General features: G+C 37.9%; 1 protein-coding gene across 8 annotated transcripts in view; it reads right to left on the bottom strand.

Annotated features, from left to right (window-relative positions):
- TMEM117 (transmembrane protein 117) overlaps window positions 1-23120 on the bottom strand; it is a 649146-nt gene that overhangs the window by 300857 nt on the left and 325169 nt on the right. For all 8 annotated transcript variants that reach the window (XM_044941660.2, XM_025284014.3, XM_044941658.2 and 5 more), the window contains one exon: window positions 6977-7076. In XM_044941660.2, the coding sequence (XP_044797595.1) occupies window positions 6977-7076 (100 nt within the window). The remainder of the gene's footprint in view (window positions 1-6976; window positions 7077-23120) is intronic.

The raw sequence follows: 23120 nt of genomic DNA, 5'->3' as shown, positions 1-23120 counted from the left end.
CCGTTTTTCCATGTCCAGTTCTCCTGCTTCTAAATCTGCATGCAGGTTTCTGATATTTCCCTTCAGTTTTCATATATACTTGTTCAATGAGTTTGTTGACTATGGTCCTTCTATTCAATGTTTCACAGTTTAAATTATTTTATTATGATGTTCAGCAAAGCTGTTAATGCTACTTAATTTTAGATATTAAATCAATTCAATTATACTCTTTATTCTGTCATTTTGAAATATCAGTGTAAAGAAATAATTAGAAAACTGGCATTGATCATAATACGAATTAATAAACTCAATTTCAAAAAGAATAACAAGCTAGATGTGATGTTGGTTATATTCTAGGTTAGTGTTCACTGACAAACTTAGTATTTGCAGAACAGTCCTCAAAATAATGATGTGCATATAACAGAAAAATTTGAACTAAATAAACTATGACTAATTTGGTGAAATGAAAATAGTATAAATAATCACACCCTTTCCTTAGTAAGCATGCAATAAACATGGGACAATAGAAAAACTCACCAAGTTTCAGGTATGTATTCATAATTACAAAATTTATTTCATATTTTCTATGTTTAAGCTAGAAAGAAGGGATGGTATGGGGAGGAAGGTGGGAGGGGGGTTCAGGATGGGGAACACGTGTACACCTGTGGTGGATTCATGTCAATGTATGGCAAAACCAATACAATATTGTAAAGTAATTAGCCTCCAATTAAAATAAATAAATTTATATTAAAAAAAATAAAAAGCTAGAAAGAATAGTTTACTCTTGAATGCCGCAAAGGTATTTCTCATCTCTAGTCTGTTCTAGATTTGTAAATAAATACTAACCCAAAAGTATAAATTATTTTCAAGTATATATCATTCTTTAATTACTTCTGCCTCTGTCCACTGAAGTTTAACCAATTTTCTGTCTTATATAGTACAGTAAAAACTCTCTGCTTAAGTGGTTGAAGGGATTTATCTCAACCTAGTTTTCTTCCATTGCCCCCAGGAGCAGAACTGTGCCCCTGAAAGCAATAATGACCACTCAAGAAACCTTCTGGTGGGATCTGAGAAGCTCAATCTTTATATTGCCAAAGATTGTGTATTGTATAAAAAGTTACATCACCATTCAGGAAAATGATACACTTGAACTTATTTACAAAACAGAGAGACTCAAAGACATGGAAAACAAACTTACAGTTACCAAAGGGGCAAAGGGTGAGGGATAAACGAAGAGTTTGGGATTACCGTACCCCTACTGAGGGCTTCCCAGCTGGCGCTAGTGGAAAAGAACCCATTTGCTAATGCAGGAAACCTAAGTGATGCTGGTTCAATCCCTGGGTTGGTAAGATTTGCTGGAGGAGGAAATGGCAACCCACTCCAGGATTCTTGCCTGGAAAATTTCACAGATAGAGGATCCTCATAGGGCTGCAAAAGAGTCAGACACAACTGATCGACTAAGCACATACTCTATAGATAGCTAACAAGGACCTACTATATAGCACAATGAACTACAATCAATATCTTGTAATAACTTATAATGCAAAATAATCTTAAAAAGAATATATATATGCATACTGAGTGAATTGAGTCACAGAAAGACAAATATGATGACATCGCTTATATGTGGAATCTAAAAAAAGATACAAATGAACTTATCTATAAAACAGAAATAGAGCTACAGATGTAGAAAACAAACCAAAGGGGTAAGGGGTGGGGGGTGGAAATTGGAAGATTGGGGTTGACATATACAGACTACTATATATAAAATAGATAATGGCCTATATGGAAATAGAATTTTAAAAATGAGTGATGTATGTATAACATGCACTTTGCTGTATACCTAAAGCTACCACAATCTTGTAAATCAACTATGCTCTAATAAAAATTTTAAAAACAATTGATTACATCCATTCAAGGGTCTTTCCTAGCTCATGTCCTCCTGATTATGGAAACAGGCTCAGCAGGAGGAAGTACACAGCCTTATTGTCAGAAGGCGGGAAGGGAGCTGGTATATGAAAGTGCCCCAAACAGTACAGCTCCCATCCTTCCAACCTTGACAATACTTTAGAATGCCCATTTTATAACACACAGTGACAAAACTGAATAAGAAAAGAAGATAAAGAAGTTACTGCTATGTGTTCTTACAATACATCTATTTATTCTCACAATAAATATTTCTTGAGCACTTTTTTAATCCCTGTATACACAGTATGTGGTTTTATGATGTAGGGCGCTTTATCATGACATTAGTGTTTACCATCAGAACTGTCTTCACTTTATTTTTATCCTTCTTCACCTCTCTACTAGTGGTAAAATCCTATCTGCCAACGTAGGATACGAAAGAGACTTGGGTTCGATCCCTGGGTCAGGAAGATCCCCTGGAGAAAGAAATAGCAATCCACTCCAGTATTCTTGCCTGGGAAATCCCATAGACAGAGGAGCCTGGAGGGCTATATTCCACATGGTCACAAAGAGTCAGGCATGACTGAAGTGATTTGGCACACACGCAAGCACCTCCCCACAGCCATGAACTTCAAACCTAGAATGTGATGTCCCTGTCACTGTCATGAGCCATGTACCACCTACTTCTGTAAAAGAAAGTCACCAGAGCAGGAGGAATCAGGGGCTGAGGAAAAGGATGATGATTTAGGTATAGATAGACAGGAAGTAATTTTTCTTCTGGTGAGGGACAGAAGCAGGTGTCATCACCATGTCTTCAAAAATCCCCTGTCACTTTATACCTCAGCAGAGCTGTGACCTCTGTCTTTCAAAGGAGGAGGTGGTCAAGCTGTGGTCAAGTCCCACAGCACAAGTTCCATGTGCTGTGGGACTGTCCAACCCTCCTCAACTCCCTGCTTAATGGCCCAGAGTGTGGGCAAATATGGGGATACTTGGCCATGGTGTCACAGAAGACACGGGTATTTTTGCTTTCCTTTCTCTGCAACTATTAACATAAAGGGCCAGCTCAATGCTGAATTAAATAGCTGGTCATTTTATATATTTCTTTTATCCTAATTTTTAAAAAATCTATTTTAAAAAAATAGCAACTTTAACGCTGACACATCGCCCTCTGCCCAAGACATACAACAGAGTCTGGAATAGCCAGGACTGCCAGGGAATTGAACCAAACAGAGCCTGACGCTCGGTAGTGTGAGGGCCAAAGATTTTTGCCAGATTGGTTCATATTGGCCTCACCTGTGGATTACATAAGTTCTGATGTGCCTTTTAAAACCAAGGGAAACTTCTGAATTATTTCCACCAGAGAAAAATTCTCTATTTTTAAAATATAATATTGAAAGGCATACTTTTATCCGAAATGTAAATAATCACTTGCTTTTCCACAAGTCACCTTCATCATTGATATTCACTTCATGATGAGAATTCTTTGGACAAAGGAAGGTCAAAGCTTCCCTAGGCTCCTCTCAAGAGGAAAACTATTATTTTTTTAAATGTTATCAATGCACACATATGTAGACATATAAATATTTATATGGAAACGTACTGCCTAGTCAGTGAATAGAAATGGGAATAGAAATGATGTGCTCTGGGAATCCTCTCTGTGTGACTGAACTTTCAGATCAGGAGAAAACTTTTTTTTTTCCCATCTCTGTCCCTGTGACTAATGGGAAAAGGTCAGTTTTTCAGATAACATAAGCAGAAAGGGATTTTTATTCTTCCTCGGTTTACAGAAAGGAAGAGATGAGAGACCTCAGAAGGTTTGCTGGCTTAAACCTGTAACACAGTTTTCTTGACTCTCAATCTATTCTTAATCTACAGATTAGGAAAAGGTAAAAAGTTATAAGGTTAGCTAGTAAAAATAGAAGAAATTAAAGTACTAAATTTAAGAGAAACTCTGAAGATCATCTGGATGATGGAGAGAAAGACTACAGATTGAACTGTGGAATTATTGGTATTCCCTTAAACCATAAGAGTAGGGCAGAAGACCGCGTGGTAGAAATCCAATCAGGAAGGGTTAAAGGTCTTTGGTCAAAGTCATACCCTGCATTTGCCTCTCAGTGCTGCCCAGACATTGCACCCGAATTTATGGTTCAAAAGAAAAATAGCTTAATTATAAAAATAACATAACCAGTAAATACGGGCAGAACTATATATACAGCCTGTGTATGTGTGTGTGTGCTCAGTCGCTCAGTTGTGTCCGACTCTCTGTGGCCCCACGGACTGCAGACTGCCAGATTCCTCTGTCCGTGAAATTTTCCAGGCAAAAATACTGGAGCAGGTAGCCATTTCCTTCTCCAGGGGATCTTCCTGACCCAGAAATCAAACCTACATCTCCTGCATTGCTCATAGATTCTTTACCACTGTACCACCTGGGAAACCCCTATATGGCCTAGGAAACACTATTTTGTAGGAAAGTCTGAGGAGAAGTTGGGTGGAATTGGGTCACAAATAAATAACGGTGTCATCATGGAAAAGAAAGTGGTTTCTGTATCAAATGGCTGACTTTGAGCCTGCAAACTTCAAAGCAGACCTTATGTTTCGTTGGTCTGTTGCTTCTCCCCTGACTTTGGTAAGGGTCAGCGTCAGGCAGAGGTGAAAAGGAAATGTACCATGAGCAACAGGTAGAAAACTTCAAGTGCCTGGACCCCAGGTCTGAGATAAGGTGGGATTCTTATGCTCCTGGAGCTTCAGAGGAGGGACAGAAAGTCTCCAAAGCCTAAAGTTTGGATCGATGACCTTCCTTTGCATTACTTCAAGGGACTGGGACCAGTCAAGAGGATGGGGGTTCAAAAACACGAGCAATAACAATAAAGCACTTATATCTCCCTTACACATCAGCATTTTAAGTCTGGTCCCAGGACCACACATTTAATCTTCACAAAAAAACCAGGAGCACCAATAGGAACGATTAATCCTTTTAAGACATCTGCAAACTAAGGCGCAAAGGATTGTATATTATTTGTGGAAGGTCAAACCATAGGTGGCAAGATTAGAGAATCCAAATTTCTGAACTGATCCAGTTCTCTTTTGCATTTTATTAAGTAGCCATCATAAAATGAGTCACAATCATAATTCGCAATAAATGCAAAACTTTCCAAAAGGCATCACCTCAGATTTTAAGGAAATTACAAGTTTAAAGTTGATCTTTCCTTTTAAACAGTTTGTCCCAGTGGAAACAGATGAGGCTGCCTGGTCTTAATGTCTAGCTTATTCTCATTCTTTTTTCTAGGGATTACAAACAAACAACATTTTCAAATTTCAATTTTAAAGTTAATAAAATGGAAAGCATCTGGTAATGGGTTCTGATAACATTCTAAAATTAAATAGAGGAGGGAGGAGTTTCAAAAACAGGCTAGGCAAACTCTTTTATGGTCACTTGGTACTTTATGGTCACTTGCAAAATGATGACAGGAGTAGCTGTTAAGAAATTGCTTCCTGTGCCCTGAAAACACCTGTTTCAGGTAAGAAACAAAGCTAGGAACAGAAATGGCAGTAACACTTGTGACAATCGCCCTGCAGTATCAGGAACATGTCTACAGGGCATGTCCCTGCCAAGTTGTGTTTAATTTGGGCACGATCTTTCTTTTGGTAGGTCCTTTCATGTTTAAGTGAATGAATTTGAATAAAGCTAATTAGGATTAACTACACTTATGAAAGGTGTCAGTGAATGCTAAAGTGTTCCATTTGTATAAACCCAGGTGGCTCAGTGGTAAAGAGTCTGCCTGTCAAGCACGAGACGCAGGTTCGACCCTTGGATCAGGAAGATCTCTGGAGAAGGAAATGGCAACCCATTCCAGTATTCTGGCCTGGAGAATTCCATGGACAGAGGAGCCTGGTGGGCTACAGTCCATGGAGTCGCAAAGTGTCAGACAAGACTTGGCGACTAAACAATAACAACAACGCTCTTTGCATCCTGAGACTCTCTTATAAGCTTATAGGACCCAGAGCCTTTAAGCTACATAGTGTCTTTAATTAACTCAGTGGTTAAATACAGAAATTACTCTCCCAGCAGAAGAGCCCAGCATGAAACATGGTTTGTCTAATTGCTGCACACACAAAGACTGATAAGGCACAAAAGAGACTAAAACAGATACCTCTCAGAACTCCTCAGTTACCATTAAGTTAGTAGGTTCAATAAGGAAAAGAAATGCAGAAAACCATTTTTAAAGTCCTTAAGGATACTTCATAGGCCTTATCAGACAGCCCAAACAGTATTTCTTACCTTAAAAGTAAACATGTCAAAAACAAGCAAACAATCCTTATAAAATTATTTAAATTTTCCCAGAAGAGTTTTCCATTAATTCGATGAATGTGTATGTCCCACATACATGCATATATATATATATACACACACACACATACATGTATATACATATGCATATATACACACATAAATGTACTTTATATATAAATATATCTCAGTAGACAGTCATCATTGGTATTATAATTGTATTGATGTTTTATCCTGAGGTAAACAGATATTGCATATAATCTCTAGATTTGTATTTCTCATGAATTTGTTCCCCTTGCAAGAGAGGTAACTTCTGTCCTAAACCATGATAAATAGTGTGTACTGAATAAAATCCAATTCATATGAGTTGAGAAAATAAAACTGTATCTTTAACCCTTGGGAGGACAGAGGAATGATGTAACAAAATAAACAGCACTGCTATGTCAAAAAGGGGCTGGGCTGACAGGAAGACCAACAATTAGAGCTCAGCATTTCCAGTGACTTACTGCTTGGAAAATTAGGGATAACTGGACTTGGATTATCTAACAAGCCTGTTACTGAAATGACTGTTTAAATTTGGTGAAATAAATGAGACTTTCTCATGTTTGAGGGCTTTGCACAACTGCAATAATGCTAACCATGAAAACAAGATCCTTCTTTTTTCACTTTGGAATGTTATTTGAAATATAACATGAAATAAAATAATTCATGAGGCTATTGGTTTAAAAAGAAAAATAGTGTGTATAACATTATGAACATGTCTTCCATCTGACATTTGAAATGGGTGAAGTTAAAATTTCTTACCATCCAAGCTGTGACAAAGTCCCCCATCCAGGTCCCTACTGCAGCTAATTTCATGAAACTTTCATTTCGGATGCCCATATAGTCTGTAATGATATATGCTCTGTGGAAACAAACACACAAGACATTGTCCAGACTCAGAGAACCATACAGTCAAAGCTTTCTGGTTCAGCAACACTCAAAAGGGAATTTTCCCCCTTTTAACAAACTTTCTTGCTTTTGTCTCACCAGATGCGCTTATAAATTTGAAAGGCTAGGAGGAGCTCTGAGGGTGTCTGGGTCAGTTCCAATTAGATTTGAAAACTGACTGTGGCTACACCAATTACCATGTGCCTTTCATTTTTGCACTGTAGGACTGACAACAGCTTTTGGAAAATCAAACAGAAATACTCAGCAAAGGCATCATTCCATGCTCACTCAAGTATGAGGAGAGCAGAAACAATTCCTGAATTAGAGTAACTAGAAAGGAAGAGAAGAGCTCACTTTCCTTCAGTTCTGTCTTCTCAAAGTCAGAACTATTGAAAAGATGCTGGGAGTAAGTTTTAAGTATAATGTCATATCTGAATAATGTTCAGAAGAAAGTCAAGATTTGGAAAAAATTTCCACATAGGGAAGTGATGTAAAATTTTACTCAAATACATGTGACTTAAATTATTATTTAATAGCAATGGCCAGATTCCACTTCATCACTTGGCATAGCTAGTTATTGTTTGCTTGCTATTAAACACAAGTTTATATTCCTCAGAGCTCAAAGAAAGGTTCAAAGGTACACCCGACTATTAAAAACAGGTAATAAGATCATGCTTATTGCTTATTAAGCATTTTCATTTTCTCATTTGATAGTCAAGAAAATCCTAACTATCATTTTTCCCATTTGTAATTTCACTAAGAAAACTGGGATTCAAAAAGATCACTTGCCCTGCCCAATCAATACCACCTAACTAATGAATGGTACCTAGGAACCAAATTTCTCTGTACATATTTTTTTAATTCCACGTATTTTTTTTTACTCAGTTTTCTTTTACTTTAAATTTTTTTCCTTTTCTTAAACATGATAATACCTATACAACTTAGAGTACCCATTAGATTAACTTTAAAACAATATGCAGTAGATAAATGTTTGTTAGTTATCTATTGAAACTATGAAGAAGCACATTTTTGAAGTCATTGAGAGTTAAATTGCTTCCAATTCAGTTGTTTTTTCTAGAGTTATTTCAGATAGTTTTTTATCTGATATTTAAATATACAGATATTTACACAGATATTTAAATGGTTTTTAACAACAAAATCAAACTTATGAATTCTTAACAACTTTTTCCGTGTGCTTCTACTTACTTTGGAGGGGCTATGTAAATATCTTAAGGTCTCATCTCAAAATTCTGAGCCTTATTCCATGCGTTTCCATAATAGCCACACACACCAAAAAAACTAGCTACCAAAAACTGCATGCTAGCAATGTGCTAGAGATTGTTATTAGCACTTTAAAAACACAGTCCCCATCAACTTTCATATCAGAACAATGAAATGTATTGTTATTCCCATTTCACAGATATGGAATTAAGGCTTTAGAGAGTTTTTGCAACTTTCTCAAGTTTAAGCATCCAATAAATGGACAAGATTTGAATATAAATTTGATTGACTCCCAAATCCATGCACTTAACTACTGTGCTATACCTTCTTCCTACAACTGTTAGTAGAGATATAAAAAAGCACAAAGAATATCTCTGTTCCCCAGTATTTTAATAAGACAGTGACAATCAAGAATTACTTCCTGTGGGGATAATTCATAATAAGAAGCCAAGAGAAGCATCCAGAAGCTACAACTCCCTACAGCTACCATCAGGTCTTGGATTCCCACTTATACTGAGTTCACCCATCTAAGCAGCTCTGGGTCATTGGACTCAGGGTACTATAGAATAGTAGCTCTGTTAATTGTCCAGCTTTTTCAATGACACCTACATTGAAGATTTTGTTCAATGTTACATCTCTACCTATTCACTCTGCCAATTAATTCCAGGATAGAAATTCCTGGCTACATTCTTTGTGGTTGTATAGATGTATGTAAGAGAAGGCATGATTCTTCTATTTCAGTATCTGAAAACAACGATGAGATAGTAAGCATGCAACAGACCAATGATCCAGCCAAAAAACCCTAAAAAAAACTAAACAAAATATAAAAATAACTCCCCAAATCTGCTTAAACTCATCTAAGAGCTGATGAAGCAATGAAGATACCAGATTGGCGAGCATTACGGGAAAGTTAACTGTATTTTCTCTGGGGATATTAGCTGATTCCATGCGTAAGGCAAGAAGACGAGAACCTGGATTGTGCCTGGGCAGAGAACAGTCTCAGTAGGTTAAAGAGGCAATGTTTGAAATTTAAGGAGCCAAGATTCTTGTGAGAAAGGAGATGCTCAGAAGAAAGTAAGATACACAGCCAGTTTTCCTTTCAAGACTTTTGCCAAATTATGAACTTTTGCACAAGGAAAGCTGAGAGACTAAGCAGAAAGTCTTTATAGTCTACAGCCATGCCATCCTGAACGCACTCCATCTTGTCTGATCTCAGAAGCTAAGCAGGGTTAGGCCTGGTTAGGACTTGGGTGGGAGAATGTCTCTGTAAAGTATAGCAGAGGTCTGGCTACTTCATGCTGAGGAAACTATTATAGTTCAGAAAATTCTGAGAGAATGGCCCAGGATATACAAGAGTATGGAAGACTAAAGAAAACCTGTGATGAAACTGTCCTTGGAGAAACTGTAAATCAACCCTTATCCAGTCCATTTCATGACTGAATTAAGGTGATCAGCTTCTATTCTTTGCACTTAACAGAGGAAAAAGTGAACCTTTTCAGGAAGAATAAAATATCATCTATTTTTATTTATAAAATCCATCATTCAATCAAAAGTTACTAGGATGTCAAGAAACAAGACCCTATCAAGATCCTGAGAACCAAGAGAGTAAACAATAGCTAAAACTATTCCATAAGTTCCAGGAGGACTGCAAGTCATTTTTATCTATTCTTTCCACTGTTGATACCTCAGAGCCTAGAGCACTGCCTACAAGTGGTAAGTAAGCAGTAAACATCTGCTTAATTTATGAATTAACAAAGTGACCCAAGTTATTCATATTTATTGATATATTACACAGGTAAACCAATACATACTACACCCTAGAAACAGCAATAAGATAAGATTGACATGAATTTTTACATGTTTTCAAATTGTTTTCTGTGTTTACTTCACTTCTCCAACTACACTTATATCTCCTTGATGGTAGAATAACTATCCTATATTCATGTAGAAAGATACATCAGCACAAAACAAGAGAATGTCCCTCCTCTGCGGCTGTGGGCACATGGTGAGTACTGGATGCCATGATAAAGCAGAGGACATAGCATAGAGAATTTAATTAAAAATAAATTAATTAATATATTTAAAAGTGAAGAGTGATATTTAAAATTTATTAGTTATTCTAGACATTTCTCCAAAGAAGACATACAGATGACAAACAGGAACAAGAAAAGATGCTCATCATCGCTAATCATAATATTAGAGAAATAAAACTCAAAACTACCTAGAGATATCATCTCACACCGGCCATCATCACAAAGTCTACAAACAACAAATGATAAAGAGACTATAGGAAAAAAAAATCCTCCTACACTTCGGTGGGAGTGTAAATTGGTACAGCCACTATGAAGAACGATATGGAGTTTCCTTAAAAGGCTAAAAATATAGTTACATATAATGCAGCAATCCCACTCCTAGGCATATATCTGGAGAAAAACACGGTTTGAAAGGATATATGCACCCTAATATTCATTGCAGTGCTGTTGAGAACAGCCAAGATATGGAAGCAACCTAAATGTCCATTGACAAATGAATGGATAAAAGCGATGTGGTACATGTTATACAGTAGAATACTACTCAGTCATTAAAAAGAATGAAACAATGTCACTTGCAGCAACATGGATGGACCCCGAGGTTGTTGCATTAAGTAAAGTCAGACAAAGAAAAATATCATAGGATATGGCTTATATACAGAATCTAAAAGAAAAACTGATACAAATGAACTTATTTATAAAACAGAAGTAGAGTCACACATGTAAAAACAAATTTATGGTTACCAAGGATAAAAGGCAGAGAGGGAGGGATAAATCAGGAATTTAGAATTACATACACACACTCAGTTCAGTTCAGTAGCTCAATTGTGTCCGACTGTTTGCGACCCCATGAATTGCAGCACACCAGGCCTCCCTGTCCATCACCAACTTCCGGAGTTCACTCAGACTCACATCCATCGAGTCAGTGATGCCATCCAGCCATCTCATCCTCTGTCGTCCCCTTCTCCTCCTGCCCCCAATCCCTCCCAGAATCAGAGTCTTTTCCAATGAGTCAACACTTCGCATGAGGTGGCCAAAGTACTGGAGTTTCAGCTTTAACATCATTCCTTCCAAAGAAATCCCAGGGCTGATCTCCTTCAGAATGGACTGGTTGGATCTCCTTGCAGTCCAAGGGACTCTCAAGAGTCTTCTCCAACACCACAGGTCAAAAGCATCAATTCTGTGGCACTCAGCCTTGTTCACAGTCCAACTCTCACATCCATACATGATCACAGGAAAAACCATAGCCTTGACTAGATGGACCTTTGTTGGCAAAGTAATGTCTCTGCTTTTCTAAACCAGATAAGCAACAATGACCTACTGTACAGCACAGGAAATTCTGCTCAAAATCTGTAATAACCTAAATCGAAAAATAATTTGAAAAGGAAATGATGTATGTATAACTGAATCACTTTGTTGTACTCCTGAAACTAACAGTACTATAAATCAGCTAATGCCTGATACAAAATCTTAAAAATCTCCAGGTTCCTCTGTCCATGGGATTTCCTAGGCAAGAATACTGGAGTGAATTGCCACTTCCTTCTCCAGGGGATCCTCCTGGCCAGGGACGGAACCTGCATCTCCTGTGTCCCCTGCATCGCAGGCAGCTTCTTTACCACTGAGCCACGAGAGAAGTTTTTTTTTTTAAAAAAAGAACATATTGTATTAAAAAATTTAGCAGTTATTCTAAATTTTGCTGCTCTGGACAAATGTAAAGAAGAATTACAAATAGGCAGACCTGCCATAAAAACTTTCAACCACGAGTTCACTGATTTGCATAGCCATTAACATTTAACAGTACATCCTACTCAGGTTGTAAAGGACACAGTGTGCATATATCTATATTAGCAATTCTGGCCAGTTTGAATATCACACTGGACTCTGAAAAAGTGAAGTTATGGAGCTTATACACTCAAGAGTTTTTGGATACTGATTCAAAATTAAATTTTATTTGCTAGGAGCCACTGTTACAGTTTCGGTTTTGTTCAGTTTTAGCTAATTATTTCAACTATTCATACATCTTTGTTTTGCTTTGTGCTTTAACTGGTTATCTGTGCGTAGAATCTAAAAAAGCCTGCACTCCCATCAGCCTTGCAGATAAACATTTATCACTGATATTTTCTCTAAAAATTCTAAAATAATTTCTTTTCAGGCTACAACTTCATCCCCTCCTCCTTGAGATTTCAAGTTTAACTGTCAAATCCATAACATAAATGTGGAAATGTCAACAAAATCTTGGAAAGGCTCATAATCATCGTAACCTCAAAACATGGAGCTACTAAGCTTATTGCACCTAACGAAACATATGTGCTATATGGCCATAAACTAAACAGACTCTAACACGGACTATAAAACATGGACAATAAAAGAATAATATAAAGAATTGTCCCTACAGGTGAGAGTCTTGAGCACAAGCAACAAAGGCTGAAGCTTACTTCAGTCTATTACTTATATGTAAGTGGATTCAGTCAATGCCAGGTGATTTAGGAGCTGAATCTCTGTAAGTTTAACAAGAGGCAGTAAACGTAGATCACCAACCCAAAATGGATTCATGCTTCACTGGAGATCCATCTGTGGCCAGCTGGCTTCAGAATGTCACAGCTGTCTCTCTCAGCCATGTTTGGGCAACATAAACAAGATTGGGGGCGTCACAAGCAAGTAAATCATGGATAAGGAGTTGACTTAACATGAGTACAGACCTGTATTAAACAAAATGAACCTGAAGCAAAAACTCTAAGTGGTCTTAAGGCTTGAGGTGAAAATCTATCTACATAAAATGCCAGAAATTAAACATATTATGATATTAGCCTTTCTTAATTTTTTTGTAATGAAATGATTAAAAGCCTTCAATTCAGTCACTTGTTCACCTATTATCCAAATAACCACATTTTAGTATTTCTTCTAAAAATTTCTACTTCTTGACTATTGAAAAACTTAGAAGGAGATGAATACATGTGTAAGGACTTCCCAGGGAAGACTTAGGGTATGAAGCTGCAGAGCGGAATCCACTGGAAGGTGACAAGTGTTGCAGACGATTGTTAGGAGACTGTGTGTGTGCTTGGGCGCTCAGTCGTGTCCCATTCTTGGCGACCCCATGGACTGCAGCCCACCAGGCTCCTCTTTCCATGGGATTCTCCAGGCAAGAATCCTGAAGTGGGTTGCCATGCCCTCCTTCAGATCTTCCCAACCCAGGGATCGAACCCAGGTCTCCTGTATTGCAGGTGGATTCTTTACCAACTGAGCCACCAGAGAAGAGCCTAGAGTGACTAAAACTGCATCTGAACCTAAAAATGTTTACAAGTAAAGTTCCAACTCAAATTCCCCAACTTTAGCTATTAATTCTCTCTCATTTCTCTACAGAAGACATATAAGACTGCAGATGGCATATTTATTGGACAAACCCACCCTGAGTGCCAACACACGCGCATTACCTCAACTCTTCCGTTCATTCCTTGTCTTGCTTAAGCCTACTCAGTGAAATTCATTTGTAGTAGATACAGAAACCTTAGTATAACATCAATTCCTCCCTCTCTTTTACCCTCAACATTTGGTTAATCAAATGTAACCTTTCATAAGGTTATTTCTGATAGGTCCTCAAACTACATTGTTTTTCTGTCATTATTTCTACCAATATCTTATCTCTGTTCATAACCATCTCTAATCTGAATTACACAATAGCCTCCTGTTTCCCTGTGATTATCCTCAACTTATTATAGATTCTTTACTGCCACTATGGTAAATTCTGGGAAATTAAAATGGTGTACCAGAAGAGCAGGAGTCCTAGAACCAGAAAGTATTGGGTTGACAAACCACCTTCCCACTCTATGACCTGGGATAAATGATTAGCTTGATAATAATCCATTCCCTTATCTGTAGCATGGGATTAAGAATATCTTTCCCTCACAAGGATTTCTTGAGGATTACATGAAACAAGGAATATAAAGCTTCCCCCTAGGGCATAGGCCCCACTCTGATTCCTTTTTCTTTTTTTTTTTTTTCTCCTACCCAGTTATGTGAGGATTTTCTTGTCTTCTTGGGCATCCAAAGTTTTCTGTTGGTGCTTACTAGCTGTTCTGTGTGATTCATGCCACTTGTAGATATATTTTCATTGTTTCTGTGAACAGAGGCAAATTCTACTTCCTACTTCTCTGCCATCTTGTGTGACCTCCCCATTTTTTCGCTTTTCTGGAACACTAAATTATTTTGGAAATGGGAGCTAGTAGGTCAGAGATCTACCCTTTATTTGCATATCTATTATGAAACAGTTATGATGTGCTGTGTGTGCGCTTAGTCATTCAGTCATGTCCAACTCTTTGTGACCCCATGGTCTGTAGCCCACCTGGCTTCTCAGTCCATGGAATTCTCCAGGTAAGAATACTGCAATGGGTAGCCATTCCCTTCTCAGGGGATCTTGCTGACCCAGGGATTGAACCCAGGTCTCCTTCATTGCATTCAGATTCTTTGACATCTGAGACACCAGGAAAGCCCTTCCTGTAGCACATGAATTTCTATTACATAAGCATAGTTCATATTCACTAAGTAAACTAACATAGTTCATTACTCACTAAGTAAATCCCTATAGTCTTCCTATTTGCTAGATCATGGACCCAATATTTGTAAACTCAGAAGTTTCCAAGAGGAAAGAAATAGCATCCCAAAGTTAGGTATCACTTCCTGAATTATCATCCAGCACCTCTTGTCTAATAATTTCTTCAACCCATTATCACATTTGCCCAGTCCACAGGGCAGGCTTGGAACATAGGTATCCTGTAATAAGAGTAAAGCATGGCAATTCACTCCAGTATCCTTGCCTGGTGAATTCCATGGAAGAGAAGCCTGACAGGCTGCAGTGCACAGGGTCACACAAGAGTCAGACATGACTGAAGCGACCTAGCAGGCACCCACATACTGGCATAACCAAATTTGCTGATATCCTATTTTTTTCCCTTTCCTGGTAATTTAGAGTCAGCACTCAAAGAGAGAAAGAGGAAATCTCTTTCTAGGAGGTTGAATGAAGAAAAGCCCAGTAATTACTGATGACAACATTCTATCCTCTGAGAGTTGTTCTTGTTGTTCAGTTGCTCCTTGTTCATGCTCCTGGCATGGACTGCAGCATGCCAGGCTCCTCTGTCCTCCCAGAGTTTGCTCAAATTCATGTCGATTAAGTTGGTGATGCTATCCAATCAATTCATTCTCTGCTGCTCCCTTCTACTTTTGCCTTCAATCTTTCCCAGCATCAGGGTCTCTTCTAGTGAGATTCACCTTTAGCATCAGTTCTGCCAATGAATATTCAGGATTGATTTTCTTTAGGATTGACTGATTTGATCTCCTTGAAGTCTAAGAGACTCTCGAGAGTCTTTTCTGGCACCACAATTCAAAAGCATCAATTCTTTGGCACCTAGCCTCCAACTCTCACAGCCATATGTGACTATTAGAAAAACCATAGCACTGACGATTTTCTCTATTTCTTTGCATTGTTCATTTAAGAAGGCCATCTTATCTCTCTCTGCTATTCTATGGAACTCTGCATTCAGTTAGGATATCTTTCTTTTTCTCCCTTACCTTTTGATTCTCTTCTTTCCTCAGCTATTTGTAAAGCCTCCTCAGGCAACTAATTTGCCTCCTTGGATTTCTTATTCTTGGGGATGGTTTTGGTCAGCACCTCCTGTACAATGTTATGAACCTCCAATCATAGTTCTTTAGGAATTCTGTCTACAAGATCTAATCACTTGAATCTATTAATCACCTCCACTGTATAATCTGCCTGCAATGCAGGAGACCTGGACTCAATCTCTGAGTCAGGAAGATCCCCTGAAGAAGGAAATGGCAACCCACTCCAGTATTCTTCCCTGGAGAATTCCACATACAGAGGAGCCTGGTGGGCTACAGTCCATGGGGTCGCAAAGAGTAGGACACAACTGAGCAACTAACAACCTCAACTGTATAATCATAAGGGATTTGATTTAGGTCATACCTGAATGGCCTAGTGGTTTTCCCTACTTTCAATTGAAGCCTGGGTTTTGCAATAAAGAGCTCATGATATGAGCCACAGTCAGCTTCCAGTCTTGTTTTTGCTGACTATATAGAGCTTCTCCATCTTCAGCTGCAAAGAATATAATCAATCTGATTTTGGTATTGACTATCTGGTAATGTCCATGTGTACAGTCATCTTTTGTGTTATTGGAAGAGGATGGTTTCTATGACCAGCCTATTCTCTTGACAAAACTCTGCTTTTACCCTTTACCCTGCTTCATTTTGTAATTCAAGGCCAAACTTGAATCCATTCGTCACCTCCACTGTTATTCTGCATATCTTGATTTCCTACTTTTGCATTCCAATCCACTATGATGAAAATGACATCTTTTTTTCTGGTGTTAGTTCTAGAAGGTCTTGTAGGTCTTCATAGAACCAGTCAACTTCAGATACTTTGGCTTCAATAGTTGGGGCATAGACTTGTATTACTAGGATGTTGAATGGTTTGCCTTGGAAATGAACCAAGATCATTCTGTTGTTTTTGAAACTGTACCCAAATACTGCATTTTGGACTCTTCTGTTAACTATGAGGGCCCAGTTCAGTTCAGTTCAGTCACTCAGTCATGTCTGACTCTTTGAGACCCCATGGACTGCAGTCCGCCAGGCTTCCCTGTCTATCACCAACTCCTGGAACTTGCTCAAACTCATGTCCATCAAGTCAGTGATGCCATCCATCTCATTCTCTGTCATTCTCTTCTCCTCCTGCCTTCAATCTTTCCCAGCATCAGGGTCTTTTCCAATAAGTCAGTTCTTTGCATCAGGTGGCCAAAGTATTGAAGTTTCAGCTTCAGCATCAGTCCTTCTAATGAATACTCAGGACTGATTTCCTTTATGATTGACTGGTTTGATCTCCTTGCAGTCCAAGGAACTCCCAAGAGTCTTCTCCAAATCCACAGTTCAAAAGCATTAATTCTTCGGCACTCCGCTTTCTACTCTTTCTGCTTTGTAGAAGAGGGCCACTCCATCTCTTTTAAGGGATTCTTGTCCACGGTAGTAGATATAATGGTCATCTGAATTAAATTCACCCATTCCTATCCATTTTATTTCACTGATTCCTAAAATGCTGATGTTCAGTCTTTCCATCTCCTGCTTGACCATGTCCAATTTACCTTGATTCATGTACCTAAGATTCCAGGTTCCTATGCAATATTGTTCTTTATATCATCGGACTTTACTTTCACCACCAGACACTTGTGCATCATTTCTACTTGACCCAGCAGCTTCATTCTTTTGGGAACTGTTAGTAATTGCCCTCCACTATTCCCCAGTAGCATATTAGACACCTTCTGACCTGGTTGGCTCATAAACTGCTGTCATATTTTTTCCATACTGTTCATGGGGTTTCCCAAGCTAGAATACTGGAGTGGGTTGCCATTTCCTACTCCAGGGGATCTTCTTGACCCAGGGATCAAACTCACGATTCCTGCCTCTCCTGCGCTGACAGGTGAATTTTTCACTGCTGCACCACCTGGAAGCCCTTAACTATTCTCCAAGTAAAAAATTTAGAGCTTAAAAATGCAGTTTTGAATACTTTGTTCAGTTTTAACAATACTTTTTTTTTTTCCTTTTAGAAAGGAATGCCACTAAATGTGCTGCAGGAAAAAGGATCGTCAGTTTGGCTGATAGACTTAGGTTAGTTTTCAGACTCCTCCTAAAAAGAACAAGGATAAATATATTGTGCCCACTCTTTATGATGCTGCTTCAGACAATGAGGGGAGCTTTGTTTAAATGTAAATGTACTATTTACATATATGCATTTTCTAAATGTGCTAAAGTTTAAAATAAGATTCTTCTCCACAGTTAAAAATAATGTATATACATATTTTAGTTAAAACCAATATGTTGAATGTGTTTCCATTGAGATGCAGGATACTCAATGAGAGAATGTCAACTGAGTGACAGGGAGTATCTGTGCATTTACCAGATTAAAAAGTAGATAAGAGGTTACATCTCTTAGACTGCTAATGTAAAGGGAGCTTGATTTTTAAATAAAACATGTTGACAAAAGACTAAACAAAGACAGATAAAGTGTAGCTTAGAGTAGAGGCTGCATCTCTGACAGATCAAAGATTTTCACAAGTCTCCTACAAAGTGTCAGGAGAAGGTAACAAAAAGATAGGCTTAAGTAGACATCAGAGTAAAGAATACAGAGCTAACAAAGAGTCACAGAAGCTTGTGAGAGGAGTCTAGAATTGAGTTTGCCAATAGTATGGGTGATTGAGGGTAGCAAATATAGGACTCTTAAATATTTTCCAGATGTTAAACCCTACTGATGTGTCAGCTAGCACACACTGCTGCCCTCAAACATCTCTGGGCCTGGGCCCTCCGTCTAAGAGTCAGGCTCACTCATGGGGCCTCTCTTCAGCTAATTATGAATGCCCAATTATTACCAAATGTGCTTCAAATTAGAAGTGATATCAATCTTATTGCTCTATAAATTTGCTCTGCAATTTCACTAATTATATAACTTCTTTTGATTTAATAATAAAGAATTTCATTCTCTGATTTTTACAGTGTTTGCTTCACAGGCTATACCACCCCAGCGTATGGTAACAAGAAAAGGAAATAAGGCAACACTTTCACCCACTTGTGAACATTTCAAGTCCATCCAATTTTCTCCCAAATAATTCAAAGAGATTTCATAGAGTTTCATTTATGCTTTTAGAACTAGTACTTTTAGCAACTTTTTTCCAGTTGATACAGATGTCAAAAATGGTACCAAAGATATCCTCTCTTGTATTGATGTCCACTAAAGTTGTTATTGCAACTATTTATGTTGTTAGTGTATGTGTCAAGACCCAAAGGTATACTGTAATTCTGTCATTGTGCCCTATGCCACCTTCCCCAATTCTGAGATCAGTCATCAATGTACCCACATTATTATCTTAGTTCTATCCCAGCACGTCCTAATATCAACAGTGCTGCTGATACCCTAAAGCTTCAAACACCCACAGAGAATATGGGAAAATGCTTAGTATTTATTATTTTAATTAACATTGGCTTATAACGTTATATAAGTTTCATGAGTACAACATTATATTTCAATTTCTGTATACACTACCGCATGCTCCCCACCAAAATTTTAGTTTCTGGAGAATTCTGCCAAACATATAAAGGGCTAGTACCAATTCTTCCCAAACTATTCCCCAAAATAGAAAAGCATGGAACATTCCCAAATTCATTCTAGGAGGCCTAATATCAAAGTCAGATGGAGGCACTACCAAAAATAAAAATTAAAAAAAGAAAGATAAGAAAATTACCAGCCAATAACTCTGATGAATATAGATAAAAATCCTTAACAAAATATTGGCAATCAAATTAAATAATATGTAAGAAGGTTCATATACCATGATCAAGCACAACTTATTCCAGAGATGCAGGAGTGGTCCAATAAACATAAATCAAATACTGTGATATACCACATTAACAGGACTTTCCTGGTGGCTTGGTGGTAAAGAATCTGCCTGCAATGCAGGAGACACAGGAGACATGGGTTCAGTCTCTGGATTGGGAAGATCTCCTGGAGGAGGGCATGGCAACCCACTCCAGTATTCTTGCCTAAAGAGTCCTGTGGACAGAGGAGCCTAGTGCACTACAGTCCATAGGGTCGCAAAGAGTCGGACATGACTGAAGCAACGGAGCACGCATGCATCACATTAACCAAAGGAAGGATAAAAATTAAATGACTATATACCTAGATGTAGAAAGACCATTTGGCAAAATTCAGCATTCGTGATAAAAATCCTCATCAGAGTTGAGGTAGAGGGAACATATCTCAACATAACAAAATCCATTTAAGACAAATCCACAGCTAACATCATACTCAATGGTAAAAACCTGAAAACCTACCCTCTAAAATCAGGAAAAAGACAAAGATGTCTACTCTCACCACTTCTATTTAACATAGTATTGAATTTTTGTCCACAGCAATAAGACAAGAAAAAGAAATAAAGGGTATCCAGATTGGAAGGGAAGAAGTAAAACTATCACTATTTGAAGATGACATGATGCTATATACATAGAAGACCTGAAAGTGAAAAGTCAAAGTGAAGTCACTCAGTCGTGTCCGACTCTTTGTGACCCCATGGACTGTAGCCACCAGGCTCCTCCATCCATGGGATTTTCCAGGCAAGAATATTGGAGTGGGTTGCCATTTCCTTTCCAAGAAGACCTGAAAAACTCCACTAAAAAGACTATTAGATCTAATAAAGGAATTCAGAAAAGCTGTGGGATACAAGATTAATATACAGAAATCTGTTTCTTTTCTATACACTAATAAGGAATGATCAGAAATAGAAAGTAAGAAAACAATCCCATTTAATATTACATCAAAGTGAATAATACACCCAGGAATAAATGAGGTGAAAGACCTATACTCTGAAAATCATAAAAGTTTTGATGAAGGGAATAAAAATATGATAAAAAGAAACAGAAAGCTATCTCATGCTCTTGGGTTGGAAGAATTAATATTGTTAAGATGCCCGTACTATCCAGAGCAATCTACAGATTTAATGCAATCCCTATAAAAATACCCATGACATTTTTCACAAAACAAAAACAAGTGATCCTAAAATTTATGTGGAACCACAAAGACCCCAAATTGCCAAAACTATATTGGGAAAGAAAGAACAAAGTTGGAGATATCATGTTTCCTAACTTCAGACAATACTGCAAAGCTATCCCTGGTGGCTCAGTGGTAAAGAATCCTCCTGCCAATACAGGAGACACAGGTTCTATCCCTGAATCAGGAAGATCCCTGGAAAGGGAAATGGCAGCCCACTCCAGTAGCCTTGCCTGGGAAATCCCCTTGACAGAGAAGCCTGGTAGAGGCTACAGGCTAGGGAGTCATAAAAGAGTTGGACACAACTTAGCGACTAAACAACAACAACAAGAATGACAGTAATCAAAACAACAGAGCACTGGCACAAAAACTGACACACAGATTGACAGATCAACAACAACATAAAAGGCGCCTAAAAATAAACCCAACACATGCTTAAGGGGCTTCCTAGATAACACTAGTGGTAAAGAACTTGCCTGCCAATGCAGGTGATACAGGAGATGCTGGTTTGATCCCTGGGTCAGGAAGATCCCCTGGAGAAAGAAATGGCAACCCATTCCAGTATTTATGCCTGGAGAATCCCATAGACAGAGAAGCCTGGCAGGCCACAGTCCATGGGGTTGCAAAGAGTCGGACACAACTGAGCAACTTAGCACTCATAGTACCCATGCATGCTTATGACCAGTTAATCTATGACAAAGAAAGCAGGACTATACAATGAAGAAAAGCCAGTCTCTTTAATAAGTAGAATAATGAAATTAGAAGATTTTTCTCACACCATACACAAAAATGGACTCAAAATGGATTAAAGACCTAAATATCAGAGCAGAAGCCATTAAATTCCTAGTAGAGAATGCAGGGAGCACACTTTTTGACATATATTGCAGCAATATTTTTTTAAGTTCATTTCCTAAAGCAAAAGAAACAAAAGCAAAATAAACAAATGAGACCTAATTAAAGTTTTTGCACAGCAAAGTAAACCACTGATAAAGTGAAAAGATAACCTATTAAATTGGATAAAATATTTGCAAATGATACATCTACTAAGAGGCTAATATCCAAAATATATAAATAGCTCACCCAACTCAGTATCAAAAAAGCAAACAACCAATTAAAAATAGAAGACTAAAATAGACATTCTTCCAAACAAGACATACAACTGCTTAATAAGTACATGAAAAAATGCTCACCATCACTAATCATCAGAGAAATTACTATATCATTGATTTGCAGTTATCTTCTCTCACCTTAGGATTCACGTGTAAATCCAAAGGGACAGGAATAAAATATGTTATGATTTATTCATATAATTCCTTTCATTTTAACACTTGCCCATTGTCTTTAAGCAAGATATCTTTGTTTTAACTGCCTATTCAGTGTTATTTTCCAGGAGGCTCTTTGGTGCCATGCATAGCAGTACTTCAGAGGCAGGATTGCATGTGAACTTGGTGGAGTGAGAAGATGAGCTTCTCCTCACCAAACTCAAACAATATGACAGTATAGGAAGAGAATAAACTTGCAAAGTTGGAGAAGAGATAACAGAAAATAAGAAATATTAATAAAGTTTTTACAAAGCAGATTGAGAGATGATGATGGTTTCAACTTGCCCTGTAGTATGAAATTCTTTGGGGATATTAAGGAAGGACCTAATTCTGTTTCTGAACCTCGACAATACTCAGGGACTGGAGGAGGTTCAGTATTTCTGGATGTGAAAGAGAGAAAGGATGGAACTTAAAATAGGATTGGAAATCCTGCATGATAAGTAGTTTATATACTTTCTTCCAGCCAATAAACACAGAAAGTGACTTGTGTCTCACCTAGCTAAGAAGGACATTTGCTAGCAATATCTGGAGAAATTCAAGCAGAGTTAGACACCTTAATGAAAACAGAAGCCAAAAATTTATATATTTTTATATTAAACAGTGAGTCCCATTACCTAAAATACTATTTATATGGGTTAAAGACAAAGTTCCATTTCAAAAAAATTGACCAGTTCTGACCTTCCCCCAAAAGTCATTAACAGTTGAGGATCACCCAGTGAGATAAGCCAATTCCCATAGACCACAATCCCCTTCTACTTGAGTCTTTCTGGTCACAAGCCTGTTTATGCACAGAGACTTTCCAATCATCATTTATTGCCCACTACTGAGAATGAACACACTTCACTCATTAC

The sequence above is a fragment of the Bubalus bubalis genome, chromosome 4 (genome assembly GCF_019923935.1).
Source record: "Bubalus bubalis isolate 160015118507 breed Murrah chromosome 4, NDDB_SH_1, whole genome shotgun sequence".
NCBI classification, from domain to species: domain Eukaryota; kingdom Metazoa; phylum Chordata; class Mammalia; order Artiodactyla; family Bovidae; genus Bubalus; species Bubalus bubalis.
This window is presented reverse-complemented; position numbering and strand designations above follow the sequence as displayed.